The following is a 16,115-nucleotide window of genomic DNA, read 5'->3' on the forward strand; positions in this document are numbered from 1 at the left end:
GTGGATGAGTGGACATGGAGCCAGTGTGTGGAACTCAATGACCAGAATTCAACCAACAGCTCATTTAACAGGCGTGAAATGAAGGCTGAGCATCGACGCGGAGCGCAGTGTGATCATACATCATCGGGGCTAATTACATGCACTGGAACAGAGTAATGATTGGACGGTAAGATCAGGTTAAAAAAACAACAGGAAGTTAATGTCCATTGTTCAGCAGCCAAGTGGTGTTGGATGTGTGTTAATGTTTAGCTTTGGTTAACGCCCTCATCAGCCCTCAGTTATTAGGCAAGTTCGTGACAGGTCACAGGCAGTTCTCTCCTGGCTGGACCATCGGCGAGAATGAAGTCCCGCTGCAGCGCTATTCTGATTTCATGTTGAACCATTGTTTTAGGTGAAGGTTTGCAGCCAGTGAGTTCATGCTGCGCAATGGCAGACTTTCCTGATAAAGTGAACACCCAGACCAGTTCGGGGACTCGCAGCAACGCGCATGGAAGCAGGTTGTATCCAATCGGAATCGACACATATTTCCTCAAATCCTTCTTGGGGATATTGATGACAGTGGAGTTAGTAAGTTCCTCCCTTACCTTGCTTCACCGCTACAACAGTAAATGTCTCGCTTAAGAGCAAAATGCTCGGATAACGGTTAAGTCGTAGCGAAGGTTAACTTTTATGTTCAATGTTTTCGATTATTTTATTATCCCTGTTGGCTGGAGATTTACATATTGGCAGGAGATAGTGAAACTGATATCAAACGACACCGTGGGAGGGTTGGAGTATATGCGGGTTGTATTGTTAAAACTGTCTGTATTTTAGACGGTCCTTGTTAATTTATTTTTGGAAGCAGGTTGTACAACAAGCAAGGTATTTGTTGATGGAACAAAGGGTTAAAACGAAGATGGCAAAATACATCGGGGCGTTGAGTACAGGAGCTGGGAAGTCGTGTTACAGCTATTAACATAGTTTGGTGAGACCAAGCTTGGAGTATTGTGTGCCGTTCGGGTCGCCGTGCTATAGGAAGAATGTGATTCAGTTAGAGAGGGTGCAGAAAAGATCCACAAGCCCTCCAGTCCCGGCAACATCCTTGAGAGACTGGAAGGGCTGGAGAGAAAGAGGCTGAGGGTGAGCTTGGAGGTTTATAAAATTATGAGGGGCATAGATAGGGTAGATGGTCACAGTCACTTGCCCAGGACAGGGGAGTCTAAAACTAGGGGACGTGGGTTTAAAGTGAGAGGGGAAAGATTTAAAGGGGACCTGAGAGGCAAGATTTTCACACAGAACATGGCGGGTGTATGGAATGAGCTGCCAGAGGAAGCGATAGAGGTGGGTACAATTACAATGTTTAAAACAATATTTGGATAGGGAGACGGAAGGGAAAGGTTAAGAGGGATATGGGTCAAACACAGGCAAGTGGGACTGGCTTAGGTAGGTACCTTAGTCGGCATGGACCTGTTGGACTAAAGGACTTAATTCCGTACTGTATAACTCTATGACTTCATGAACAGCTAGTCTCCAACTGTGTGCAAGGAGTCATGACAGGGCATTTTACGTATCAACAAGCATAAATAAAAGAGTTGACAGAACACCTGCAACAATGACTTTCACTCAGCAGCTTGAATCTGGCCATCCTCCTCCAACTGTGAATTTTTTTCTTAATATATATTTTGGTAAAATATGCAAATTGTATAACATAATACGTTCACTACAAGACATTATTTTGTTTGCTTTACAAGAGTTGCACTATATCGACATGACGATTTTGCTGTCACGTTCCTTAAATAAGTCTGGGGCTTTTTATCTCAGTGTGCAGTGGCGGGAGGACCTCAAACTCTGGGCTTTCCCTACAGAGCCATTATGGTGGCTGCACCAAGCTTCAATGTATCCCTCAGCCCTTTGACCATGGAAACTGCTGGCATGCAATATTCAGTTCCAGGCAATGCCTTGCACGGGAACACCACCAAGAATTAATGGTCTTCCAGCAACAGTTGTTGTTTGTCTCTGTGCACGTCCCTGGGAACAACCATTGGAGCAGAGAATCCCGAGTTATGCAGCTGTTCCGTATGAACCTCCACAAGGCCCAGTTGTCACTTCTTCTCGAGCCTCTTGGCAAACACATTGTAGAGCGAGCTGGTTGACAGGTCTTGTCTCTGGCATTTGAGGGCAGCTTGCGGTGGCACAGGGACTCTGTGCATGAAGGATCTGATGGGGTCTTGAGGATGTTCCATGCAGACTGTTCTGATTAGAGGTGTTCCCCGCACAGAGTTTTCTACAAGGGACAGGTGGCACAGCACGGTCCAATTGAATGGAACATTCTGTGGCAGTGTGTGACTAGAGCCATCCTTTACTACCATGGATAAGTAGTACCTCAGCATAAAGTAAAATTAAGTGATACAGCCACACACACAAAGTAGTCATCAGGTTGAAAAGCTATATTGGGAAAATTTTACCCCCCCCACTGAACATTGGTACATTGTGGATATGATCCCTCTTTGACCTCCAAATGAAATGGAAGACAGCCTGAATGACTACTACAGTGCAGGATTTTGATATGGGCCATTCCTATACTACATACAGTGACACTGAGAACATCCTACACCTGTTGACCAGGTTCTTTGCTGCAATTGAGAGGGAGTGCTGTTCCCACAGTCTCCGTTTCAGCTCTAGCTTGGCTACCCTCTTCATCCAGTTTTTGCTGCGTGTCCCAGCTCCTATGAACTGTTCCCAGCACCTTCAAGTAACTAACAGTGAGAGGAGCAGAGGATCAGTCAGACCAGTTGCCGAGGATCATGGCTTTGTTTCTGCTGCAGTTCCAAGGCCAGTTTGGTCTGGTCACGATAGGTGATTCCAAGAAGGTGGTGACATCATGGCTTTCACCTTAGTCCTTCTGCTCCCTGGGATCTTCACTCCTCTTATGCTAGTGTCCTTTCTGATATTTTACTGAATCTGACAAGTGTGTTCAGAAAAGAGAAGGCAGCTTTTTCCAGTTCCCTATTTAATCAGGAAGCTTTCCATTTCCCACCCAATAATTTGGACTGAGTTATGGATGGCTTTAAAGAGCAGTTGCATCCATATGCACATTCCCTCCAACCCCTACCCCACTTTGGACAGTGTGTACATAAGTGATTTTTTTCAAAGCCTTTTCCTGGTCCAAACTGATTAAGTAAACGTCTACCCTTCTGTCTCACACATAGGTGAATGTGTCCCTGAGCAGTACCAGAGATTCTTCTGCCCGTCTGGTCCAGGGGAATCACCAGCCCCACAACCGACTTCATTGCCAATGACCTGGGGCAGCACTTTGTAACCCACATTAAGCTCACAAATTTGCCCTTTGGTCTTTTTCTCTCCCTCCTTCCTGCTTAAAGATTTGAATAATGATGTACTTCCTCAAGGATTCTGACATGCTGCCAGCCAGTGGGACATGTCAGAGGAAAAATGTTGCAAGCTGTTATTAAAGATGTTACGGGAGGGCACTTAGGAAACCCGGCAAAGTTCACGCAGGTTTGTGAAAGGAAAATTAAATTTGACCATGTTATTTTGGAGTTCCTTGAAGAAGTACCGTGGGCTGTGGATAAAGGGGACAGTATTATACTTAAATATCCAAGGCATTTGATAAGATCTAACTTCAAAGGTCATGGTGGAAAATAAAAGTTCATGCTGTGGAATGTAACATATTGGTGTGAATAGGAGCTCGGTTGGCTAACAGGAAATGGGACTTTTTCTGCTTGGCAAGATGTAACACAGGCTCAACTTTATGCAATTTGTATAAATGACTTGGGTGAAGGTACTTAAAGTATGGTTGTTACATTTGCTGCTGGTGCAGAAAGAGGTAGGGAAGTGAGTTATGTCGAGGAGTAGGGAGGCCACAGAAAGATTTCAGTCGGTTAAGGGAGGAAGCAAAGATTTGGAAATGAGGGAAATGTGAGGTTGTCCATTTCGGCAGGAAAAATAAAATAAGAAGCATATTATTTAAAGGATGAGAAATATGCAGAGAGATCTAGAAATCCCAGTGCATGATTTGTCAGAGGGCTAATATGCGGGTCCTGTAGGTAATTGGGCAAGCTGAACGAATGGAGGGAATTGAATAAAGAGGTGGGAGGTTATGCTTCAATTATGTAGGACATCAGTGAGACCTCTTCTGGAGACATATACACTGTATCATTTAAAGAAGGATGTTTGTGTATTGGAAGCATTTCAAAGAAGGTTTACTAGATACAGTTTATGGGATGGGTGGGTTGCCTCATGAGGAAAAATTGGATAGACTACATTGAAGTTTGGAGGACTGAGAGGGGTTTTGATGGAAACATGTATAAGATCCTGAGGGGTTTTTACAGAGTGGACGTGAAGGGTTTCTTCTTGTCGGAATTAGGGGCTTCCCCCATTTAAAACAGATGAAGTGAATTTGTTCCCTCTGAGGGCCATGGCTCTTTGGAACTCTTTTTCTCAAAGGAAAGTGGAAAGACAGTCAACTTGAGAGTCAATTTGCATATAGCAACATCTCGTACACAGCCAATGAAACATGTACCCAGTTGGTTGGATATTTTATTTTGGCTTTGGGATAAATATTGGAACAAGAAGAATTTGCTTCATTGCTTCAAAAGTACCATGGAATCTTTTGCATCCACCCAGAGAGAGAGAGATCTCAAATTATTGACTCGCCCAAAAGGCAATACACCTCAATAATGAACTAAAGGGCAAACTTGGAAGATGCTCTCAAGGCTTATTGAGGAGTTGAATTTTCTTGGAGGCGGGTCTATGAAATAATTTAGCAATGGCTAAGAGATATGAGGGACAAAAAGGCAATGGAAGATTTGAGTGAGTATTTTGTCTGTTTTTAATATAGAGAGATGCAAAATAGTAGTGATAGAAGAAAAACTCATCCTTAAGAGGAAGGAACCATTGGATTCAATACAAGTTTTCATTCAACTAACAATATTGAGGAGGATAACGGGCTTTTGAAGGACAGATACACTTGCAGGATCTGTTGGCTTTCACCCAACGGCTCTATAATAAATAGGTGAGGCCATTACAGTTGCTTTAGTCACGATTTTCTAAAACACTGTTCTTGCTTGTGATGATGCAAAAGTGACACCCTCCAACTGGAATGATTCCAATATCCCTCCATTGGAGAGGGGTGGGGGAGAGGAGATATGATTGACAGGCCTATCAGTTTACCAGTTATTGTGGGGCAGTAATTGGAACTGATTAGTTGAAATAGTGACTGAGTACTTTAGCCAATGTGAGCTAATCAGAGAGCCAGCTTGATTTTATTCAGGTTAATAAAGTCTAGGTGAGTGCTTTTTTTTGTTTTGAGGAAATTGCCTAATAAGGAAGATAAGGGAGTACTCATGGATATTATCAATATAGAATTTCTGAAGGCATTTCAAGAGGGCTCCATGTGAGATTAATTAAAAAAAAATGAGAGTGAATTGCGTTGAAGGAGTGTCTAGACGACCACGTGAATCGCCTGGGCATAGGCTATGGGACAAATGCTGGAAGATGGGGTTAATACTATGGATGCCCACTGGCCAATGTGGACATGGTGGGTTGGATGACTGTTCCTGACTCGATGGCTCTGGATGGAAGTTGGTTGGAAGATGGACAGAGTGGAGGTAAAAACAAATTGTTTGTCTAGTCGTTTGAAGTAATGGAGAGGTTGCTGAAGTTGTGCTATTGTACGTATGAACTTGCAAAAGGTATTTGGCAAAGAACCGTCTAATAGACACAATCTTCAGAAATATTTGTGGGATCTGGCATCCCTAGCAAGACCAGTACTCGACACATTTAGTGCAGTCTTTCTGATGAAGTTACTCTCACTGTGCTAAACCATGGCAATAATGGGCTGGTTCCAGCATGGGTAGGACATTAGTTACAGAACAGAAAGCAAGGGGGAGTGGTGAATGGTCCTTTATCAACCTAAAGGGAAATAATGTCTCCCAAGACCCACTGGGATCAAAGATCTTTTTCATGCATATCAGTGACCTGATCTTGTAAATGAAGCATTGTTTCAACATTTACACACAGCACAAAAGTCAGATGTGCAGTCAGTAGTGAGAAGAACACAGACAGGTGAAACTACAGGTATAGGGCAGTTCCAGTGAAATCCAGAGAAGTGGCAAATAATTCATTTTCATCGGCCAGCATGAAGAAATGCTATATAAACTATTTTGGAGGTTGCAGGAACAACCAGTGAAGTATTTTTGAAATGTAGTCGCCTTTATAATGGAAAAATATAACAAAATTGTAATGTCACAGTAATCCCATCTCATAATACAAATGAAGTTGTATGAGGCTGCAGATCCATCGTGACTTAAATGAGAAACTCAATGAACTGGAGGGGCTAAATGTCCTTCACCTGTTCCCAAGAATTTTGTGCATCTCTAGTTAATTTTGCCTTTGATTTGCTCAGATGAAAGTTAATGTCTGGCAGACTTCCGTCAATGTGCTTGTTATGGCTTTCATTTCACTTCCAAAGTAGAGACCAAATGAGGATTTATTTTCATTGTATAAACACATCGAGTTGACCTTTATCTATATAATTTCAAAAAAGTGTGTACCTTTTGAAAACTCTAACGAGTGCTCATCTCAAGTGTGGTTATTATCTGTGGTGACTGTGACTGAGTAAAATATTCTGTGGATAATTATGGTTCAATAGAAACTTGGACTTTAGTCTAAATGAGCCAAAAGATTAAAAGTAAAATAATAGAATGTTTCAGGGAAAGAACGGGGATTATTAACGTATAAAAAGGCGTGCTGCACATTCTTTCAAGTGTAGTCTGCCTTTTGCCTTGGACTTTGAATCCCAATTGCATAGAATTCACATGATCAAGACTAGGAGCTGTAAATATAAATACAAGACAGACACTAACAATACAGAATTAGGAGAAATTCATTTTTATTCTACCTAGAGTGAAATTAGAATGTGGAAACCATTATCACAATGAATAGCTGAGGTGGACAGCATGTTGAATTCAAGGGGAAGGTAGTTAAGCTTATGAGGAAAAAAGGAATAGAAGGATGTATTCAAGGGGTTTTGTGAGCACATTGCAGTTAAGTAACAATATAGTTCAAAGTCGAAGAGAGATCTCCCATCTTGCCCTTGACCAGCAAATAAATTCTAAAGAACATGAGTAGCTTTTAAGCTATTCAAGCCTGCTCCGACATTCATTCATTCAGAACCTGGCTGATCTGATCTTGGTCTCAGCTCCATTCTCCTGCCTGATTGCCATAATCCATGGTGTCCCTAAAGTTTAAAGATCTGTCCATCTACCTCTCTCATCCTTGACGCAACATCTACAGCTCTCTTGGACAAAATTTTAAAGAGTCAAAGAAGAAATTGCTTCTGTCTTCAATAGGTGATCCCTTCATCCTGGGAGAATGCTCCAAGGAATTTCCCACCAGAGGAAACGTCCTCTCACCATCTGCCCTCTCAAGTACCTTCTGAATCTTGTGATTCAATAAGATTGCTTCTCATTCTTCTAAACTCCAGAAAGCATAAACCAAACATGCTCAGTCTTTCTCCTTGGGTCAACCTTCTCCCAGAAACCTGTCTAGTAAATTTAGCAGCACCATATCCAAGGAGGCCAAGGGTGGTCTCACCAAAGCCCTATGTAGTTGCAGCAAACTTTCTTCCCTTTTGTAATCCGTCCTTGCAACAAAAGACAACATTCAATTTGTCTTTCTTTCTTTCTACATATCAGGAAAATAGGAATGGAAAGATGTAAGCTTGCAATGGCAGGGGTTGAAACCTGGTTGGAGGGATTCACACATGGAAAATGAGTACAGATGTGGGAGGCTACAACATGTTTGGGCGGTTGCAGAGGAAGGGGAGGTTGAAGATGAGGCAGTAGCTTATAAGGACTGAGGAACCAAGGGTTCAATGAGAGGTGTGATGACAGCAGATTTGAAGGGGCTGTACTGAAGGGAGAGAGAATGTTAGGGCATGGAAAGGAAATTGGGTAGTCAGCAGTTGGGAATGGGGTTGGGGGAGCACGGCTGGATCTCATGGACAGTGTTACGGACTCGGTGAATGTCCCTTTAAGATAGAACATAGTGGTGTGTGTGTGCAGCATGCTTACGTCAACAGAAGATAAAGGACGTAATGACATTGAAGTCAGTCAGAGAGAGAGAGAGAGAAAAGGGAGAGAGACAGCAGCCTGCTAGTTTTTTCTATCGATGGATGAGAAACAATAACTGTGTCTGTCACTACAATCCATGTATGGAAATTGGAAGTAATCCAGTGGAGTTCACTTTGTTGCTGACCTGTAGAAGGAAACAGGTATTTGTGTGGACAACCACGATTCTGATGCTTTTCGGGGTGAGGAAGTCACTACTGAGTAAACACTGAGGTGTCGTTTGGGTTCCATCGTGGAACATTTGGATTTCGTAATTACTCTCTCTATGTTCTCTACATCTACATCTTATCTTCAGACAACGGTGGTTGTTGAAGAAGCCCTTGCTCACGTTTCACCTTATGGCTTGCTGAACTGAACTTTAAGAACCATTCCTGGACTTGGAGTTTGAGACTTTGCCACACACACACTAAGAGTTTAGTTTTTGGGGTTAACGTTCAAGGTTTTACATTTTTACTTTTTACTTTTATGTTTCTTATTATCATAGGTAGTTATTAATAAAGTAGTTTTTAACACTACATCTCTGTGTGTTTCTTTTGTTGCTGGTTCGTAACGACAGGGAGAGGACATATGGGAGAAATGAGGGGGTCAAGAAAATGGTGTGAGTTAGGAAGGAACTGGAAGCTCATCAGATGCTCCCAACCTCCCTTTCAATGAAATCCATGAGCTCCTCACTCTTGCTGTTGAGAGTGTGGGTGGAGGAGATGGCAGATTTAAGAAAGATGGTTTGCAGGCAACAAGTCATGTTTGCCTTTGCATTAGAGGATTGTCCTAGAATTCTGAGCAATTTTGGTAGATTATAGTGAGACCCAATGATGCTTTGGTTTAGCCAGATCAATGGTGATTGACCGAATCTGTGTCCTTGCATCGAAGGAACAGAGGCAAGGGCCATACTGGATGGAGTGGTCAGAGTGAGAGGGTGATGTGTTTAATGGGAACTGTGGTATCAGAGGTGGAGGTGAGAGTTTGGCTGAACAGTTTGGTTACTGTGGAATCATTATGATGAATAAGTTTGATGGAGAATTGGGATTTTGAAATTTCAGCTGAAATAAATTGGGAGTGGCATTTCTCAGGAGCAAAAATAGAGCATGAAGGGTTAAAGAATATGTGGGCAGAGAGCAAAGCGGGAAGTGGTGGAAGGTTATCTTGCCTGCTATTTAACATGACGCGTGTGGTAAGACCATGTGAGGAGTTGCAAAAGAATACTATGTGAATGAGTGTGAATAAGAGATAGCAAGGAAATGAAAACCCGATGGGAGAGGTTAGTGAGTCCCACACATTCAACAAAGTTATTGGAGAGAAATGTAATCAAGTTAGTGGAAATGGTCAGTAGTTTGGATGATGAATTCATAGAATGATTCCAGGACAGTTTTCTGGAGTTATATTTTTTTTAAAACGTCCAAGGAACAGGCTGTTTTAGACCTTGTGTGACGGTTGAGGGTTAATTGGGAAAACTCGTGGAGTATCCTCTAGGGAAAAGTGTTCAAAAGGGACAATTCAACTGGAAACTAGACTCTTGAACTTAAATCAACTTAAGTAGGTCTAAGGAATGAATTGACCAAGATACATTGGGAACTGAGTTCAATAAAAAATTAGCTAGCAGATAAACAATAACAAGATATAAATATACAGTGTATCTGACCCCTCGGCTCAGTAGTTTATTGAACGTCCCTGGACTTGTCATTGGACCTTCCCTCTGCTCCCAGACTCAATGTATTGCAGGTTCCAGAGTATGGAGCAAGCTGAAAAGTGCACGACAGCTATCAAATTACTCTATGGAACTGCCAGCTAGCTGTCAGTGAAGTCCATACCAATATGAGTAGGCAGAATCAGCATGGTTGATAAATTTAAGTGTTTTTTTTTGTGGATATAACTGGCAGGATGGATGTGAGAGAACAACAAGGTGGTTATAGGTATATTTCCATTTTCAAAAATTACTCTAAGGTATTCCACTCAAGGTTGTAATATGAAGTAAGGATTCAGAGGGATAGGGTAACATACAAGCATGGGTAGAGGATTGATAAGATAGGGAGTTTGCATTATGGTGGGATCCCAGAATAATGAGTACTGGGTCCTAAGTTATTTATGATTTATGACTTGAATATAGTTCAGTCAGTTTTATCATCCAATTCTATTGATGATATAAAGATGTGTGGGGGGGGGAGCGGAAAGCAAAGGGATATAGACAGGTTAAGGTAGAGAGCAAGGTGTCAGGTGCAGTGAAATGTGCAGCTATTCACATTGATAGGAAAGCTGAACATTTGGAGGGAGCTTGGGCTGCCTGTTCATGAAACGCAGAAAGTGATCATTGAAATGTGGCAAATAATTTGAAAGGAAAATGGTACATTACCTGTTGTTGCAAAGGAGTTGGAGTACAAAAGTAAGATTATATGGGGCTTTGTTGAGGTCATGTCTGAGGCACTATGTGCATCTTTGACCTCTATGCTCGAGGAAGGATGTCCTTGCCTTGGAGTTGGTGCCCTTTAGATTCACCAGATTGACTGGAAAATCTAGAACTCTGAAGCTGGCTTTTTGAGACTAGAATTTTTTTTATTCAGAGGCCAGTAAATCTTTGGAATTCCTGAGCATGGATGTCTGGTCACTGAGCCCATTTCAAGAAATGAATGAGAAATATTCAGATAGGGATATGAGGATTGGGCAAGAAAGTGGATGAGATAGCAAATCGGCTGTGATCTTACTGAATGGAGGAGCAGGTTCTAGGGGCTGTTTGGGCTATTCCTGCTTCTGTTTTGAATATTAGGCAGTAAGGTAGACAGCCAGGCTGATGATAAGGGGGCAGTGATAAGTAAAGAGAAAAGAATGAAGAAATGGTAACAAGAGGTAAGGGTTTGGGAGTAACTGCTTTTAGTAAGAAAGGAGAAATAAATAGAAAACAAAGTAGGAGTAAGGGGTCCTTTTCATAACATGCAACAGAATTGTTCACAGGAATCCAATGTAATCAGCACAATTTAACCCAACTCCTTCTCTCTTACAGTATGTCCCTCCAGAAATGGACCTCCATTCTTTGTTTACATTTCTAGTGACCTTGTTATCTCTAAAGTTGTTTTGTTAATCTATGAATATGTATCTTTAAATCCTGTGATTCGGATACATTTTCTCAGGATTGTGTGGCCTCCTCATTCTCTCATTTCACACTTGCCTATATCGAAATTTCTTTGCCAATTACATACTCATTCTGCAAGGATATTAATCTTTATGTATTTTGATTAGTGGTCTTTGGTGTGATCTATGCCCCACTCCTTATTTGTTGCTATCGATTCAGAAATTCATTTTTTCTCTCTCGACTACCAACACCAGGCTAACAGGTCTGTGGTTCCCTACCCTTCACTTTCCTTTTCTTTTAAAAGGAAGCATATTGGCAATCCTCAGTTCTTTATTTGCCACTATTTATATGACAACAGCACATATTGAACAAGTTGATTGGAGCTTTTCCTTGCCTTCTCTCTTTTCTCCAACGAGCTGCTCATGCGCCCTGGTTAATGTGCTTAATTTTAACTGGAAAACTGATCCTTCCTACTGGGTGATTAGAAACTCAAAGAAATATCTGCAACTTTGTCGAAGAACAGTTCCTTCACACTGTCTGCCATGTGCCTTTATAAGATGGGAGGGCTTAAGTGACGTGGAGTCATTGTATCTGGCATTTTTAAATGTAACATCTTGTGCCTGTGGTCATTGTAATGGAGTTTTGCATGGCATTCCTGAGCACATCTGTGCAGGTCAGTGGGAGTAAGCTCCTCTGAAGGAAATTTTAAGCTGTATTGAAGAGGTGAGGCTGGGGAAACTTGACCATCACAGAGCTGGCAGCTCGTCAAACCACAAACACTGTCAACAAGTCATTGATGTGGACAATGACCTGTATTAATATACAACCTTTTTATAAACCATTCTATGGGTTATTACCAAAGGGATATCAAAAGATTTGGCACTTTGGAAGGAAATATTAGGATGGGTGACTGAGAACATTTTGAAAGGGTAGGTTTTATGAAGGAAGGAGTGATGGAATTCCATCATTTGGGAATTTGTCAGCCGAAGGCCCTACTTCAAAATAGTTGAAAATCTGTATGAGGCAGGGGTTGGAGGATGCTTCCAGCCAGGGAAAGAAAGAAGCAATCTTAAAACTAAAGTCTCCATTCCAACTCTTAAACAGTCATGCACAATCAATGTGCTGATCTTTGTCCTACTGCAAGGGAAAGTCCTGCATTAGGAAAGCAGTTGTAGGGAACTAAAATTTCATTGTTTGCTTTTCTCCACCCTGTATCCAAATTAAGACAACAGACATCTGATACCCATTTCTAAAAAGGGAAGCAAACTGCTTTGGTATTCTTGGTTTTAACTGACTGGCCAACAAGCCAGTGACGGTTTGGAAAACCCAACTGAAGACAGCAGTGTGATTTATAATGGTTACCAAGCACATTCTTTGGATAGCATCCTACTCGATGCCCATTCCTGGTTACAATGGAGCTTATCATTTACCAGTTCATAATGCATTAATAACCAGCCATATCGTCTTAGACTTGAGTCACAAAATAGTCTGATTAAATATGACGTGGTAGGTACCTTGCGTCACAACAAAACATGAGTCAATGTAGTGCCCAAGGATAAACTATCAGATGTCTTCAATTCCATTTTGCATCATATTCTGAGAAAGGGTTTAAGTGTACGGCTCATACATCTGGTGCCGTTACATTTCACCCATTTTAAAAAAAACCTTGTAAAGAGGGGTGTTGACATCATCACATCACTAATCTGCACTAGTCACTAATTGTGCAAAACACTTTGAGAGGTTTCAGTTGGATAATTATTTGGTGTTACCCAGAATTTCAGGTAGTTGCAACTTCTTCATTATTAACAACCAGATGATGAAGGACTTGATTCCACGTAACATCCATAGTCTGGATGGAATATAAAAAAAATACTTTGTTCATTTCAGAAGAATCGAATGGAGAAAATGGCCAGAAAACCCAACCAGTGAGTTATTCTGGAATTTGGCAAATTTTAAAGTAAAGCAATTAAATTTAGTCTTGGCCCAAAAATTAAAGTATTTCCACTCTAATTTCCTATTATCCTAACCCCTGTCTCTAGTCCTTGTGCCCCGTATACACCATCCTTGATCAGGCAAACAGCCAGTTATAAGATGAATGACACCTTGTTCTGAGCTACAATAGAGGAAGAAGTAAAAGCTTCAACTGGATTGTGGTCCAATTTTGTGCGGGCGTGTCTGTGGCTGGTTTCGGACTTTGGTTGCTGTTCCATTTACATAACTGGGTTTGTCTGTTTTCCTGTGCTTGCAATATCCTTGTGAGTCAGATATCCTGATTTGGGTTCTGTTCTGTCACAGTTAGGAATGACAGGTAATCCATTTTAAAATGTGGAAATGTATTGAATCGGTCCCTTGCATTTTTTTTTAGCCTGGCTTTGGGAAATTTAGTTTGCTGGTTTCAGTCACTCAGCAAGTTACTGTAGTTCATAAACTTGTGGATTACCCCACACTTTGCGACATATACTCAAGACTAATCATCTGCTGTATAAATTAATGTTCGGCCTTTGTTGGAATACTGAGCCCTGCAGTCCCTCAGTCAATTGTCTGCTGTCGATGTGTGAACCCAGATTTCAGAGTGATGGCAAATGGTTTGGTTAAAGGGGGACCTCGCCTTCCAGTCATTCAGATTTTCCAGATCACCCCACAACTCTAACCTCACATCCATATACTGGCTGTTTTAACCGAGAACAAGAAGATTCCTAAAGAGGTACAGCACAGGGAGGCCCTTCAGCCCACCAAATTTGAGCCAACCACCAATCACCCATTTACACTGATGCTACATTTAATTCCATCTTTTAGTCTCTCACCATTCTCATCAACTCTCCCCAGATTCTGCCACTTGCCTACACAGTTGGGGGAATTTTCAGGGGCCAATTAACCTACCAACTTGCATGTCTCTGGGATGTGGGAGGAAACTGGAGAAGCCGGATGAAACTTGAGCGATCACGGGGAGAATGTGCAAGCTCTGCACAGACAGCACCTGAGGTCAGGATTGAACCTGGGTCTCTGATGCTGTGAAGCTCTGGCTCTGCTAGCTGCACCACTGTGCATCCTTAGTTGGAGACACAGTCCACGCTGTTATCCTGTCTGGGATAAAAGACTGGGAGCCTCATGCAGGAATCTGGCTTGGCTCCAGCCTTTACCAACTGATGCTATTGCATTCTGGAGAACAGGACTTGAGATTACATTTCAAGAGACTTTGTGGCAGGCTTATTGAAGCATGTTGTCACTATGATGACATGTTACATACCTAATAAAAATTGCAATACTGCAGCCATGGTTTCCACTGGGTAGTTTGACAATGGGAATGGGAGCAGTTAAGAAGATAACAAAACAAGGTTAATCACAGTTCACTCCTATTTTGGATTTTTGACAAGCCAACTGCTTCATCAAGGAAGGTTTTAAAACTCTTGAAGGCATTTCCTATGGGATTTGCAGCCACTGTGATAAGACTATTGAACGGTTCCCTTGTACGATGAGATGGACTCTGACCTCACGACCTACCTTGTTGGGACCTTGCACCTTATTGCACCTCACTTTCTCTGTAGCTGTGACACTTTACTCTGTACTCTACTGTTATTGTTTTTACCTGTACTATATCAATGCACTTTGTAATAACTCAATGTAACTGCACTGTGCAATGAATTGACCTGTACAATCAGTATGCAAGACAAGTTTTTCACTGTACCTCTGTACAAGTGACAATAATAAACCAATACCAATACCAGACACAAGGACAAATAGGATATGGAGTCTGATCCTCCCCTCATCTCCTCTCTGTACTTTCCTGCAGCATTACTTAACAGGGTCCCAGTGAATGGCCCCTCTGTTCCCAACCTGACCATGAGACTGTAAGGCCATTTGTAGCTCCTTCAGCAGTGCCTTGGCCCTAACCAGCAGCCTCTGGCCAAACGTGGGATCGAATTCAAAACCTCAGTCTTCCCATCACAAACACATTATTCCATTTGAGCCACTGGAGCAACTGTTTAAACCCAAGACAGTCCTCAGAGTGGAGCAGTTATTTTCATACCTATTGCCATGAATCTGGCAAGTTGTGAAGAACAGCAAATGGGATTGGAAGACTGGTCTGTTGTTTGGATTTAACCTGACCTCAATTTATGTGCGGACAAACTTACAAATGCCTTGTCTTTGTTCACAAACTGCTCACCTGGAAATGCAGGTCAGACCAGATATCGTGCTTGCATAACAAAAAGTAAGATTTAAAAGCTTTCTGTAATTTCATTATTCTATGGTAACATTTTGCACTTATCATCTTTCCGAAATAACAAAAAAAATTAAAGATCTCCAAAGACTCACCAGACAACTGGGGATGGTGGGTTTGCTATATATGAGTAGACTGGGCCCATATTCCCCAGAGTTTAGTAAAGTGAGAGGCGATCCCTTTACAACTTCCAGAATACTTACAGGGCTCCATAGGCTGGATGTAGGGAGAATGTTTCCCCAGCTGAGGAGTCTAGAACCAGGGACAAAGTCTCAGAATAAGTGGTAGGCTGTTTAGCAATGAGATGAGGAGAAGTTTCTCCATTCAAAGTGTGGTGAATCTTTGCAATTCTCTATCTTGACACGTGAATGAGGCTTGGTCATTGATTTACTTTGAGATGGAGATCAATAGATTTCTGGGTATTAAGGCAATTGTGGAATAAAGGGATAATGCAGGAAAATGGTGCTTAAGTAGAAGATCAGCCATGATGTTGGGGAGCAAGCTCTGGTTCCTATTTCTTATGTTCTTGCTCATTGTTTACCTCTGAACAATAGTTGTGCGTCCAGGCAGTGAAACTGGACGTTACTAGCTTAACAAACTATCCTGACAATAATAACCCTCTAATGAAATCAGCTGCTAAGTGTTTTTGTATGGGTTTTGAAGGAAAGACATTACTGAAAGATCTGCCTGTGGGTCAGTTAGTAAA

At 41.8% G+C, this 16,115-nt stretch overlaps 1 protein-coding gene across 2 annotated transcripts in view; it reads left to right on the forward strand.

The window, feature by feature from the left end:
- Positions 1 to 208: 208 nt before the first annotated feature.
- LOC127577338 (plasmolipin-like) overlaps positions 209 to 16,115 on the forward strand; it is a 39,842-nt gene continuing 23,935 nt past the window's right edge. Inside the window, exon 1 of one of the 2 annotated variants that reach the window (XM_052028461.1) lies at positions 209 to 567. In XM_052028461.1, the coding sequence (XP_051884421.1) occupies positions 427 to 567 (141 nt within the window). In that variant the 5' untranslated portion in view covers positions 209 to 426. The remainder of the gene's footprint in view (positions 568 to 16,115) is intronic. The other variant, XM_052028460.1, reaches the window with a different exon arrangement.

The sequence above is a fragment of the Pristis pectinata genome, chromosome 13 (assembly GCF_009764475.1).
Source record: "Pristis pectinata isolate sPriPec2 chromosome 13, sPriPec2.1.pri, whole genome shotgun sequence".
Classification (NCBI taxonomy): domain Eukaryota; kingdom Metazoa; phylum Chordata; class Chondrichthyes; order Rhinopristiformes; family Pristidae; genus Pristis; species Pristis pectinata.